Raw genomic sequence first — 12,679 nt, 5'->3', positions numbered from 1 at the left:
AAATATTAAAAACTTCCCTAAACAGGGCTGCCTTCAGATGTCTTTTAAAAACAGGATAGCTGCTTATTTCCTTGACCTCTGATGGGAGGGTGTTCCAAAGGGCGGGGGCCACTACTGAGAAGGCCCTTTGCCTGGTTCCCTGTAACCTCGCTTCTCGCAATGAGGGAACCGCCAGAAGGCCCTCAACGCTGGATCTCAGTGTCTTAGTTATGGCATGCAAGGATTGTATGTGGCATGCAATCCTAACACATAAATTAGGCAACGGGACATGATTTTAGGGGCCATTCCCCCAACCACACAGGAGACTCAGCTATACAGCTGCAAATAAAACGTGTTACGTGTGTTTTAAGTGCAATATACAATGTGACACTAGATGGCGATGGTGAGCCTTATGGAAAATTCAATGTATTTTTAAGAACACTTTTTTAAAAAAAGCATTTTCATAACATTTTTAATATGTGTGTATACTCCACCATGGTCGCATAAAAGGCCTTAAAGCAGTTGGGGGAAAACACTGCAAGGTTGGAAACGCGTTTGTTTCATACAAAATATGGTGCAAACAATGAAATCAAACAAACCCAATTTAGCAAACATTTTTTTTTTACTCATTACCAGTAACAGTGTAACAATATACATCATCTGTAAATATAGTTAAGCCTAGAAGGCTCTACCCATTTCTCACCCCCATGCATTCATTTGGGTATGATTTACATCTTTCTCACGATAAGCAGGGAGCTGCCATAATAGAATCTCAGTTATCCATGCCGAACACAGAAAAGAATTTTATCTGTGATACAGTGTCTAGAAAAGCACGCAACAATTCGCTGGAACATGTTGCACACATTTAACATGTCCATTTGCATCGTTTTCACGATCGCTTTCTTGAGCATACCAGCTCCATGTTGCTCTATATGCTGTCAGTTCTAATGAACGCCCTCAGGCTTTGCTCTCCCTCAGAGTAAGGAGGAAATGTTTGCAAAATAAAACCTTTATGTGTAATGGCTACTATTCTTGGGAATATTTGGGGGGTGGGCTGGGCTGGGCTGGCAAAATTAAAGGTGTAGAAACTACACTATGGTGCCCTGAAATTCAGCTCTCACAAACCAGCCAGGGTTGTGGTTGTGGCCACTTCTGCTTCTCCTACAGTTAACAAGATGCTATTATAGAGTCTCATTTTCAAAATCGCCGAAAGTGAAGCCATTTGCTAACCTTGAAAGGAGAAAAGGCTCAAGTCCTCCTCCTCGCTGGATACAACAGAGCAAGCAGACAATGGGTTATTTGCGTGTGCTATGCAGGAAACCCAAAACATCTCATCCATGAGTCTCCATGAATTATTAGAAACGTACAAGCAATCACATTGAAGTAGCTGGATTCAAATTAAATAAAATAAAAACAAAACTACTGGTTAAGAACATATCAAACCAAGAAAAAGAAGAACTGGGAAAAAATGTTTGGTTTGAAAATCTGCCCAAAAGCAAAATACTTGGCCGTCTGGCTAACTTCAAAGAATATTAACCTATTTCATGATAATTATGTAAGAACCTGGGTGGAGATGAAAAGAAATTTGGGTAGTTGGGCCAGACTTAAACTATCCTTTACAGGAAGAATCTCAGTCATAAAAATGAGCGTTCTGCCAAAACTATTTTTTCTATTCCAGTCGATCCCAATACTGGGCAAGATGGACCAGCTTAAGAAATGGCAAAGAGCTATTGCAATCACAAAGATCAATAGCATCTCACACAACCTATTCTCTTTGCTGATTTGAGGGAGAGCAAACCTCACCATCACCTGGGATCCCCTAAAATCATGTCAGTCATTACATTTTGGTATGAAGACGTCAGTCGTTATAGTCTTAGGTATATGGCAGGCAACCAACATGGGCTTTGGGGAGGGGAGGGATGAAGTAGAAATTGTTGGCTGTAAGCACAACTTAGGTACACCCAAATCCCACTGAAATCGATGGACCATACACATGTGCGTAGGTCCGCAAATATTCTTGCATTACACAATTCAACTTGGATAGACCGTACGCTGCTATTTTCAAAGTTTACATCACTTTGAGTACACATATGCATTTAGTATGCAGAGGTCCACAAATATGCAATTCCCTTCCATGTTAAAAGCAATTTCACTGAGACTATAAACCTGCACAGAAAATATTACCGCTGTCGTTATTGTCATCAGTTTCCCTTAGGAGTGCAATATGGATAGAAGCCGCTTATTAAAAGGTAACGCGGTGGCGTCTTTTCCTTCCTCTGGTTTTTCTGCGTGAGTAAAATCAGCTTGCCTTAATGTATCTGCAATGGTATTGGCCCTTCGCTAGGGCCCAAAGCCAAAAGCACATGAAAAATCTTTTTCAACATTCTTCTGTGTAGTGCATTGTGCTAGTGCATTTCTCGTATCTTAGTAGCCAACCAAAGTTTGGTGCTTTGAAACGGATCCAGCACAAAGCATTGTGCTGCCCAAGCAAAGCAGATAATACTGCCACCTCTTCATATACCAGCCTCCTCTGCCTCCACCTCCTACTTAGTATTTCATATGGGGACTCCTAATTCCCTTTGGGGTCACCTTGCCCATGCCTTCCTTCAAGGAACAGAAGGCCCTTCCTTGGAGTGAGCCCTGGAGATCACCTGTAAACGCTACTGCTTTTGCAGCAGCGATTCTGCCTGAAATTTTACCGTAATAATTCTGACACTTGAAGCAGGTGTTCTCTGGGGTTACCTTGCCCACAAAGGACTTGCTTTCAGGACCCGCTTCCTCACATCAAAGCATTGGCAACCCAAACAGCCCCACTGTTAAATATTGGCAAAGTGGCAGAGCCCTAGGCATCAGCCACAGAGCCAGAGATGGCAGCTGGCTTGCCAATGGTAGTAGTGGCAGCCGTGGTCAGCCTGCCAGACAGCTCTGCAGGTGGGCGGAAGCAGCGATGGATGGGCTGCAAAGCACTGTTCCACTGTCTCCCCCAATCTAGGATCCAAGGCAAAGGGCTCACCTTGACTAACGGGTGGGCCAGGCCTGCTTTTAAGCCACACAGCAAATAAATCTATTATTTCATCTACTGTCAGGGAGCTCCTTTGTCCTATCGCAGGACAATGTAACAAATGCGCACGAGAAATTTGTCACAGTGTGCATCTAGCTTAGAAGTGCATATTCACTTCGGATATCATCTGTATCTGTAGAAACATGTGTTAGTTAATCTAGTGTAGCTTTCCCAGGAGAATCCAAAGCAATGTAAGCCGGCAACAATACTCCAAACATTAGACATTCCTCCTGGTGGCTCCCCTCCCAGACTACAATTCTGAGGATTCTCTAGGGACTAAAGTCAAACTAGGTCAAGTGTCTCACCTAGATTTACCAAATTTAAGAAGAAAAGTAGTATTAGCTGTCAGGGCACAGTCACAAGCACAATGCTCTTTACTGCAGAAGACATATTAGTTACTAACAGGATGGAGGCCCAATCCTGTGATCAACAGGCCACAGAGTTATTTACGATTACTGGAAGATGTCCTTTCCCCCGTCTCAACTATGAACATTGTCAACAGTTTATTTGGTTCTGATAACTTTATAAATAATGTAGCTTATCATGTCTAGTAAACTGTACAGCAACATGACACGGACGTTAAGTACAAAGCTTAGGTTATAAGACTAAAAAAAGCTGGAGAGCAAGTATCCATTGACAAAGGCTTCTTTCCAGTCCAGAGTTACATTTATTGAATACTCGCAGCTACACAAAGAGCTCGCAGTCAGGAAATCAGAAGTGATTTCTAAATCAGAAATGGTTTTGAACTCTGTTATATATTCATGTAGTTTATATATATATATAAGCACATTCATTTGGAGTTCTGTTTAAAAGCTGAAAGGGGGAAAAAACGCTCAACCAAAAAATATCACAGCTTTGGGTTGGGATAAACCAGTAAGAACAGAAATACAGGTATGTCTATAACCACTATTCAATTTATCAAACCTTTTCCCAAAGTTCTCTTTGAATTATTTACACGCTAAGGAAATAAAAACTTTCCCCCACACATTCCTTATGGCGACGTTCATCTAACAGGGTGATAAAAGCAGGGCAAATATTAGGCCTATATGATGCTTGTGGTTGGTGTCTGCTTTTAAAAAGAGAAGTCACCATACAATTAATTACAAAAACCTGCATTGAATGACAACTGCTGGTGTCGTATCTTGATCGGATATGGAGACCAAGGTTAAGAGTAGAAGCCCTATAACAGATATTACTTCTGCAGCTTTTTTCCCAATCTGTATGTCTGCACTAAATGTGGCAAAAATTTCTGGAGCATGAGGCTTATACAAAACACAGGAGTCCTCTTCGGCCTGTACAGCATAAAATGGAGCCTTTGTCTGCTTCCGTCTTCCAAAACACACAGATAAAACTACATAGCGAATTGTGTCCTCAGAAGAATATCTGTTTGGCATCTCCAGGACTCTGTTCCATGGGACAATAGGGACATTTTAATCTGAAAACAAAGAAAACGTTAATTTGTTACAGAACCTAAGAGCAGAGAAGAGTCCTGCTGGCTCAGGCTAAAGGCCCGCCAACTTCAGTATCCTGTCGTCACAATAGCCAACCGGTTGCCCGCGGGAAATTCACAAAAAGAACCTAAATGCAACATTCAGTAACTCCCAGCACCTGGTGTTCGGAGGCATTCTGTGGCTGACAATGGAGACAGAACATGATCGTCATGAATTTGTCTATTCCTCTCTTTAATAATAATAAATTTTATTTATACCCAGCCCTCCCCAGCCAAGGCCGGGCTCAGGGCGGCTAACAACCAATAATAAAAGCAAGTTGACTGAAATACAACTTTAAAAATGAGATTAAAATACAACATTAAAACATTAAAATGCAGCCTCATCATGGGAGGAGAAAGGGGGGGAAAAAGAGGGGGAGGGAATCAAATTGACTCCAAGCCAAAGGCCAGGTGGAACAACTCTGTCTTGCAGGCCCTGCGGAAAGAAATCAGATCCTGCAGGGTCCTGGTCTCATGAGACAGAGCGTTCCACCAGGCCGGAGCCAGTGTTAAAAAGGCCCTGGCTCTGGTTGAGGCTAATCTAACTTCCTTAGTGCCCGGGACCTCTAGGATGTTGCTATTTATGGACCTTAAGGTCCTCCGTGGGGCGTACCGGGAGAGGCGGTCCCGTAGGTACGAGGGTCCAAGCAGGTGGACATCGTTACTTCTTGTGGGAGTCAATTTCCCTGCATAGTCTTACGCATTTCTATAATGTCCCGCTTTATTGTGAACTTAAAAAACCTCCAAATGTTGTAACCTTTCTTCATTGGGGTGTTGCCCTTTGATAACTTTGGTTGCCCTTTTCCAAACCTCCTAGCTCTAGAATATCCTTTTTGAGGCTGAGGCATCCAGAAATGTACACAGCATCCCAAGCGTGGTTGCATGTCAGGTTTGAATATCCCTGTTGTGGTATTTGTCCCTAGCGTGGAATTTGCTTTGCTCACAGCTGCCACACAGATGTGGGTCGCCATCTTCCTCAAGCTATCCAATATCTAAGGTCTCATTCATGGTCTACAAAAACCAGGCAACGTAACCTTATAAAGATGCCAGAGGTAAAACTTGCTTCCAACCATCTTGCAATTATGAATATGAAAGTTCAGTAGGAAATTTATTTTTTGTCATATTCCATGTTCCCCTCTACATTGTTCCATTCTGATTTCAGACATCATGATATGTCGGTATACAGTGGTACCTCGGGTTAAGTACTTACAGTGGTACCTCGGGTTACATACGCTTCAGGTTATAGACTCCGCTAACCCAGAAATAGTACCTCGGGTTAAGAACTTTGCTTCAGGATGAGAACAGAAATCGCACAACGGCTGCGCGGTGGCAGTGGGAGGCCCCATTAGCTAAAGTGGTGCTTCAGGTTAAGAACGGACCTCCGGAACGCATTAAGTACGTAACCAGAGGTACCACTGTAATTCGTTCCGGAGGTCCGTTCTTAACCTGAAACTGTTCTTAACCTGAAGCACCACTTTAGCTAATGGGGCCTCCTGCTGCCGCTGCGCCGCCGGAGCACGATTTCTGTTCTCATCCTGAAGCAAAGTTCTTAACCCGAGGTACTATTTCTGGGTTAGCAGTCTGTAACCTGAAGCGTATGTAACCTGAAACATATGTAACCCGAGGTACCACTGTATTGCAATGTTTAGCTGGTTGTATATTGTGAAGCTGAAAACCAGATATTGCCCATTCCATACTTCATCTCCCAAACTACATATTCAGTCTCAAATAAGTAAGAACAGTACTTACTTGCTGCCGTTAAACATTTTATTTAGAGCATCTCTCGATATAATATGACCGCAAACCAACTTCATAGGTGGGTTATTGTCTGTCGTTTGCTGACGAAGGATGGGGCAGGCAAATATTGAATGATACCAACACTTTTTACCAAGGTCCACTTCGATCTGTACGAAAGCAAAACACTGTCACCACCTAGTTTATTCAATAACATTTATACACTGCTTGACCGCAAAAAGAAAGAAAGAAACCTCAAAAGTGGATAAACACAAGAAAAATCAAGGGGGGAAAATACAATACTTTAAAATATACAAGAAGTTAAAATACTAAAACAAATCCACACCAGCATTTCTAATTTCATTTATATCAATGGCTTACACTTGCTAGCTATGAGCATCTTCACTGGGAAATATCCATAGCTGTTCTATGTTGCCCTGCCACAATTAAAATCCCAATAAAGTATTGGAGGGAAGTCTCGCAGTAGTATAAAAAGAGTTCTTCATCATAGTCCGTGATGGCCAAACTCGGCCCTCTAGCTGTTTTGGGACTACAACTCCCATCATCCCTAGCTAACAGGACCAGTGGTCAGGGATGATGGGAACTGTAGTCCCAAAACAGCTAGAGGGCCAAGTTTGGCCATCACCGTCATAGATGCATGGCAGTAGCGGAGAGTTCCACTTTTGAGGGTTGGGGGCTTTTTTGGGGGGTGTTTTTTTAACAATCAAGCGGTATATAAATTTCACGATATAAATAAATAAATTGCAAGGACTCCATCACACTGTTAGAAACAACTTAGAAAAACTTCTTATCACAGGAATAGGTAAAGGTAAAGGGACCCCTGACCATTAGGTCCAGTCATGACCGACTCTGGGGTTGTGGCGCTCATCTCGCTTTATTGGCCGAGGGAGCCGGCGTACAGCTTCCAGGTCATGTGGCCAACATGACTAACCCGTTTCTGGCGAACCAGAGCAGCGCACGGAAACGCCGTTTACCTTCCTGCCGGAGTGGTACCTATTTATCTACTTGCACTTTGACGTGCTTTTGAACTGCTAGGTTGGCAGGAGCAGGGACCGAGCAACGGGAGCTCACCTCATCGCGGGGATTTGAATCGCCGATCTTCTGATCGGCTAGTCCTGGGCTCTGTGGTTTAACCCACAGCGCCACCCGCGTCCCATCACAGGAATACTTTATTATTATTATTTATTAATCAGCAAGTTACTCCCAGGAGCTCAAAACATTCCTTCTAAGTAAATTAACATCACCGCACTGCATAATGAAAGAAACACTTAGCTTGCTTTCGTCGGTGAACAAAGTTGTTGCAATAATTGGATGACACTGGATACACAAAGCTACTCACCGGTAGTTCATCTTTCTGATTCCAAACCCCAGTGCACTGTCTCTGTTCAATCACAGCTTTTATATTAATTAGAGCTGGCAACGCGACACAACCTGCTGAAAAGCTGGGGACAGAACAATATTTTAATGTCAAACATTGCCTTAAAGAGGAATACTTTCACATTTCTGTTTCAACAGGGGGTGTGGGGGTGGGAATAGGCTCATGTTTTGAAGAATAAAATGTCAAAGCCTAGCACATGTGCCTTATTTATACACATGAACTATATATATAAAAAAATTAAATGTCCAGCAACACCCTAGAGATGAACTAACTTTGTTCTGGGTATAAGCTTTCGTGGGCATGCACACTTCTTCAGATACACAAATTTCGTGCATGCACACGAAAGCTTATACCCAGAACAAACTTAGTTGGTCTCTAGGGTGCTACTGGACATTTTTTTTAATTTTTTAATTTATTTCAACTGCGTCAGACCAACATGGCTACCTACCTGAATCTAGACACATGAACTATGTATGTACAACAGTTCATGTATGTAGAAACATGGGCAACTTTTTAGTGCCAATAACCTCAAAGAGAGCGCATGGTGCTGTATATGAAGATGCCAAGGATGGGGTCAGAAAACGTCACGGAATTCACTTCTGTGACAATGGTTTCCAGCTCCCTTTGCATAAGCTGACTATTTGGGCATCACAAAAACTCGCACTTCTAGGCAAAGAGTACTGGTGAAGGCAGATCTATATAGATTGCCGGCAGCCCTCTCAAGACATCAACCGGCCTTTTAAATAATCCAGAAGTATATGAAAGACAGGGGATAGCATTGGTTAGAAACCACTGGAAAAGCACATGTCGCAACTTGTTTTCGTTTAGTCCAGCAACTAACTCAGAGCATGATGGGGAGCATTCGATCGCAATCCTATTTCTGTTAATTTGACATGCTTAACACCGGCCCACGTATCTTGCTGCCGTTTTCCTCCTGAACTGACAAAATGAACTTCTAAAAGCGCTGATTTTTTTCCATGCGAAATGCAACAACTCCCCCTGGTGGTGCAGGTTCTTATTTTGGGGTATGCTGTACTGATCTCTCTATACAGTACAGTGGTACCTCGGGTTAAGTACTTAATTCGCTCCGGAGGTCCATACTTAACCTGAAACTGTTCTTAAACGGAAGCACCACTTTAGCTAATGGGGCCTCCTGCTGCTGCTGCTGCGCCGCCGGAGCACAATTTCTGTTCTCATCCTGAATCAAAGTTCTTAACCTGAAGCACTATTTCTGGGTTAGCGGAGTCTGTAACCTGAAGCGCATGTAACCTGAAGCGTATATCACCCGAGGTACCACTGTACTTGTTTAGTAAAATATAACTTTTGTTCAGAAAAAAAGTGAAGACTCTACAAAGAGTATTGTAGTATTGCTTCATTTGGTTTATTTGTGTACAGTTGTACCTCGGGTTACATACGCTTCAGGTTACAGACTCCGCTAACCCATAAATAATACCTCGGTTTAAGAACTTTGCTTCAGGATGAGAACAGAAATTGTGCTCCAGCGGCGCAGCCCCCACTAGCTAAAGTGGCGCTTCAGGTTAAGAACGGTTTCAGGTTAAGAATAGACCTCAAGGACTAATTAAGTTCTTAACCCAAGGTACCACTGTATTTTATGGCCTTCCCATTCAGTCAAGCTATCAGGGCAGCTTAACTATACTCAGGAACTAAAGAACCACAAAGGTGCTTCTCTGAGCCCAAGAGAGCTTTATAGAGTAATCCCAGGCATGTCCACTCAGAAGCAGAGTTAAACTGGGCTTACTCCCACAACTCTTTGTATTAACAATTATGTACCATTTCCCCTTCTAAACTCTCAAAGTGGCTTTACCTATAGCAGGGATGTCCAACAGGTCGATTGCAATCTACTGGTCGATCCCTGTGAGGTTTTGGTTGTTGGAGAACAGAAGACGGAGTTTACAAACCGAGGCTGTTTTTCCCCCAACCTTTGGAGAGTGGTTGCTGTTACTCTTCGAGATAATTTAAAAGCTCAACAATTTTGACCTGAACCTCAAGAAAACAGGGCTTTCCCCCTCCCTAAAAAAAGCTCAATAACTTTGACCTGAACCCCAATAAAATGGAGGTAGATCCCTGCCAGATTTTAATTCTGTGAGTAGATTGCAGTCTCTTGGAAGCTGGCCACCCCATACCATTTACTTATAGGTTTTTAACCTACACCTTGGCGGTTTTTAAGCAGCGGTTGGGTGGCCATCTGCCGTGGATGCTTTAGCTGCTATTCCTGGTTGGACTGGATGACCCTCGGGGTCCCTTTCAACTCCACAATCCTGTGATTCTATAATTTCAGCAAACCTTACAACAACCCCGTAAGGTAAACCAGCCATCACCATTCCCTTCCCAACACTGGAGATAGAGGGCCAAAGGGGGGGGGGGAATATTGGCTTCCCCAAGGCCACCTATAGATTTACAGTTGTTAATTTGTAGAAGAGGATTTGCATTCCTATCCTAATACAAGGAGAAGGAAAGTAGCACTGAAGGAAGCACTGTACTTTTCTGTGTATAAGGCAAGGTGTTTTTCTTTAAAAATTATGCTAAAAAGTGGGGGTTGTCTTAGACATGAGTAGTGCATAGGGTGGACGTTTGATTGGTTGTGCCTGCGGCTGTGAGCGGCTATTGTTATTGGTTGCTGCATCGATGGCAGGTGTTGATTGGCTGACGCTGCGGCAATTTGGTGGGTGATTGGCAGCTTATGCCGGTGAGGGAACAGATGAGAGGCGGGTTTTGCGACGCGTGCAGGTGAGCGATTGTTGGCAATCTCCGCTAAAAATAGCTCAGCAACCCTGGGTAATCCCCCCACAGAAAGCTCAACAACTCTGTGCCATCTCCCATTTTCTTAAATTTGAGTCCCCCAAAACAGACGGCGTCTTATACATGGGGGCGTCTTATACACGGAAAAATACGGTACATGGAAGAAATCTCTGTATTCAGTGCTGCAGTCTGTCTGAAAGAAAAGTCCACCAAGCTCAATGTGAATCACTGCTGGAGCAAACCATTTCCAGGCGCCACATTAATAATAATAATAATAAATAATAATAAATTTTTATTTATATCCCGCCCTCCCCAGCCGAGGCCGGGCTCAGGACGGCTAACAACAATAAAATAATACAACATTCTAAAATCATTTCATTAAAAAATTACTTCAAATCAAATTGATGGCAACCATTGGGCTAGAGTTCTGTGAAGATTGCCAAAGGAGGGGGTCAGACTGTGCCTTGGCCAAAGGCCTTGTGGAACAGCTCTGTCTTGCAGGCCCTGCGGAAAGATGTCAAGTCCCACAGGGCCCTAATCTCTTGTGGCAGAGCGTTCCACCAGATCGGAGCCACAGCCGAAAAAGCCCTGGCTCTGGTTGAGGCCAGCCTAACCTCTCTGTGGCCTGGGACCTCCAAGATGTTTTTGTTTGAAGATCGTAAGTTCCTCTGTGGGACATACCAGGAGAGGCGGTCCCGTAGGTACGAGGGTCCTAGGCCGTATAGGGCTTTAAAGGTTAAAACCAGCACCTTAAACCTGATCCTGTACTCCACCGGAAGCCAGTGCAGCTGGTATAGCACCGGGTGAATGTGATCTTGCAGCAAAGACCCTGTAAGGAGTCTTGCTGTGGCATTCTGCACCCGCTGGAGTTTCTGGGTCAGTCTCAAGGGCAGCCCCACGTACAGCGAGTTACAATAATTATGCTTAAGTATATTTCCAGTTCTATCTCCTTGGAAGGACTTTAGGGAAATCTGTATTCCTAAGATGCCAACAACTAGGTAAGGTTTAGATAGCCAAATCTTTAAAATATGTCTAGCATGAAAGTAGCCATACCTAACGCTAAGAGGCGATTCAACCGAGAGTCCCAGCAGAGCGCAGGCATCTCTTGTAAAGATGTCGCAGATGTCCGCCCACTGATTTGCATCCAACAAATGGACGTACGGAGAATTTTCAATTCCTTGCCTCAGGTACACTAAGCTTCCCATCAAAACTTGAATATCTGTGGAAAGTCAGAGGAGCTGTAGTTCATATATTCCATTATTTATATATATGTTGAGGAAAAATAAACATATGCTTAGCACATATATGCACAACCTGAAGCTACATAGAGGGAGAGAATATACGAATGAAAACATAATAACTGGCAATTCAGAAAGGAAGTCACGTTATTTACAACCGTAAATAACCAGCCGTAGTTTATCATGGCATTTGAACGAAGCCATTGATTTGTAAGGGTTCTGGTTCTGTGCCTTTACAGGGGTCAGCAAACTTTTTCAGCAGGGGGCCGGTCCACTGTCCCTCAGACCTTGTGGGGGCCAGACTATATTTTTGGGGGGGGGGGAAATGAACGAATTCCTATGCCCCACAAATAACCCAGAGATGCATTTGAAATAAAAGCACACATTCTACTCATGTAAAAACACGCTGATTCCCGGACTGTCCATGGGCTGGATTTAGAAGGCAATTGGGCCGGATCCGGCCCCTAGTATGCCTACCCATGCTTTATAGTGTTGTGCTTGTAAAATGGATTGGACAAACCTACATTCAAAAATCTGTGAACTCTCTGGGTAGCTGTTTAGGTTGCCCCCTGGTGTGGAGAGGAGGAAGAGCTCAGAACCTTTTGCTTCCATTTTTGATTGACCACCACTTCTTGTTTCACCCTGAACCCAATACACTGAGGATAATCACAGGAGCAGGTTTGTTTGAAACAAGGCAACTTCAAACTATGGGTTATGAAGTTGGCTTGCTCTTTTGGAGGTGGCAGCCATTTTGCATTAGGCTACATCATTGGCGGCAGCCTTTAATGGTGCCATCAGCACCTTCTCAAAATTCCCAATCTGCCCCTGTGCCCAAAAACGTTGGCAGCCAATGCGGTAACTGTTCAACAGACATCAGAACCAAGACAGAATTAACCAGTGGCATGATATGGCCATTTTGAAAACACCACCCACAGAGACTTCTATATTTACAGAAAAGTTCACAGTCTACTTAAAAAGAGATTAACAAATGCATATAAGGTAAAGGGTAAAGGACCATT

At 43.5% G+C, this 12,679-nt stretch overlaps 1 protein-coding gene across 1 annotated transcript in view; it reads right to left on the bottom strand.

Moving 5' to 3' along the window:
• Positions 1-1,020: 1,020 nt before the first annotated feature.
• The window catches only part of RMND5A (required for meiotic nuclear division 5 homolog A), a 32,608-nt gene continuing 20,949 nt past the window's right edge, over positions 1,021-12,679 (bottom strand). The window contains exons 6-9 of the mRNA XM_080976848.1: positions 11,476-11,641; positions 7,624-7,726; positions 6,279-6,433; positions 1,021-4,475 (exon numbers count right to left, since the gene is read on the bottom strand). Of these exons, the coding sequence (XP_080832974.1) occupies positions 4,412-4,475; positions 6,279-6,433; positions 7,624-7,726; positions 11,476-11,641 (488 nt within the window). The 3' untranslated portion in view covers positions 1,021-4,411. The remainder of the gene's footprint in view (positions 4,476-6,278; positions 6,434-7,623; positions 7,727-11,475; positions 11,642-12,679) is intronic.

The sequence above is a fragment of the Podarcis pityusensis genome, assembly GCF_964106645.2.
Source record: "Podarcis pityusensis genome assembly, chromosome: 13".
In the NCBI taxonomy this organism is placed as follows: Eukaryota; Metazoa; Chordata; class Lepidosauria; order Squamata; family Lacertidae; genus Podarcis; species Podarcis pityusensis.
Note: the sequence above shows the minus strand (reverse complement) of the source record. Positions and strands in the feature narration are given on the sequence as shown.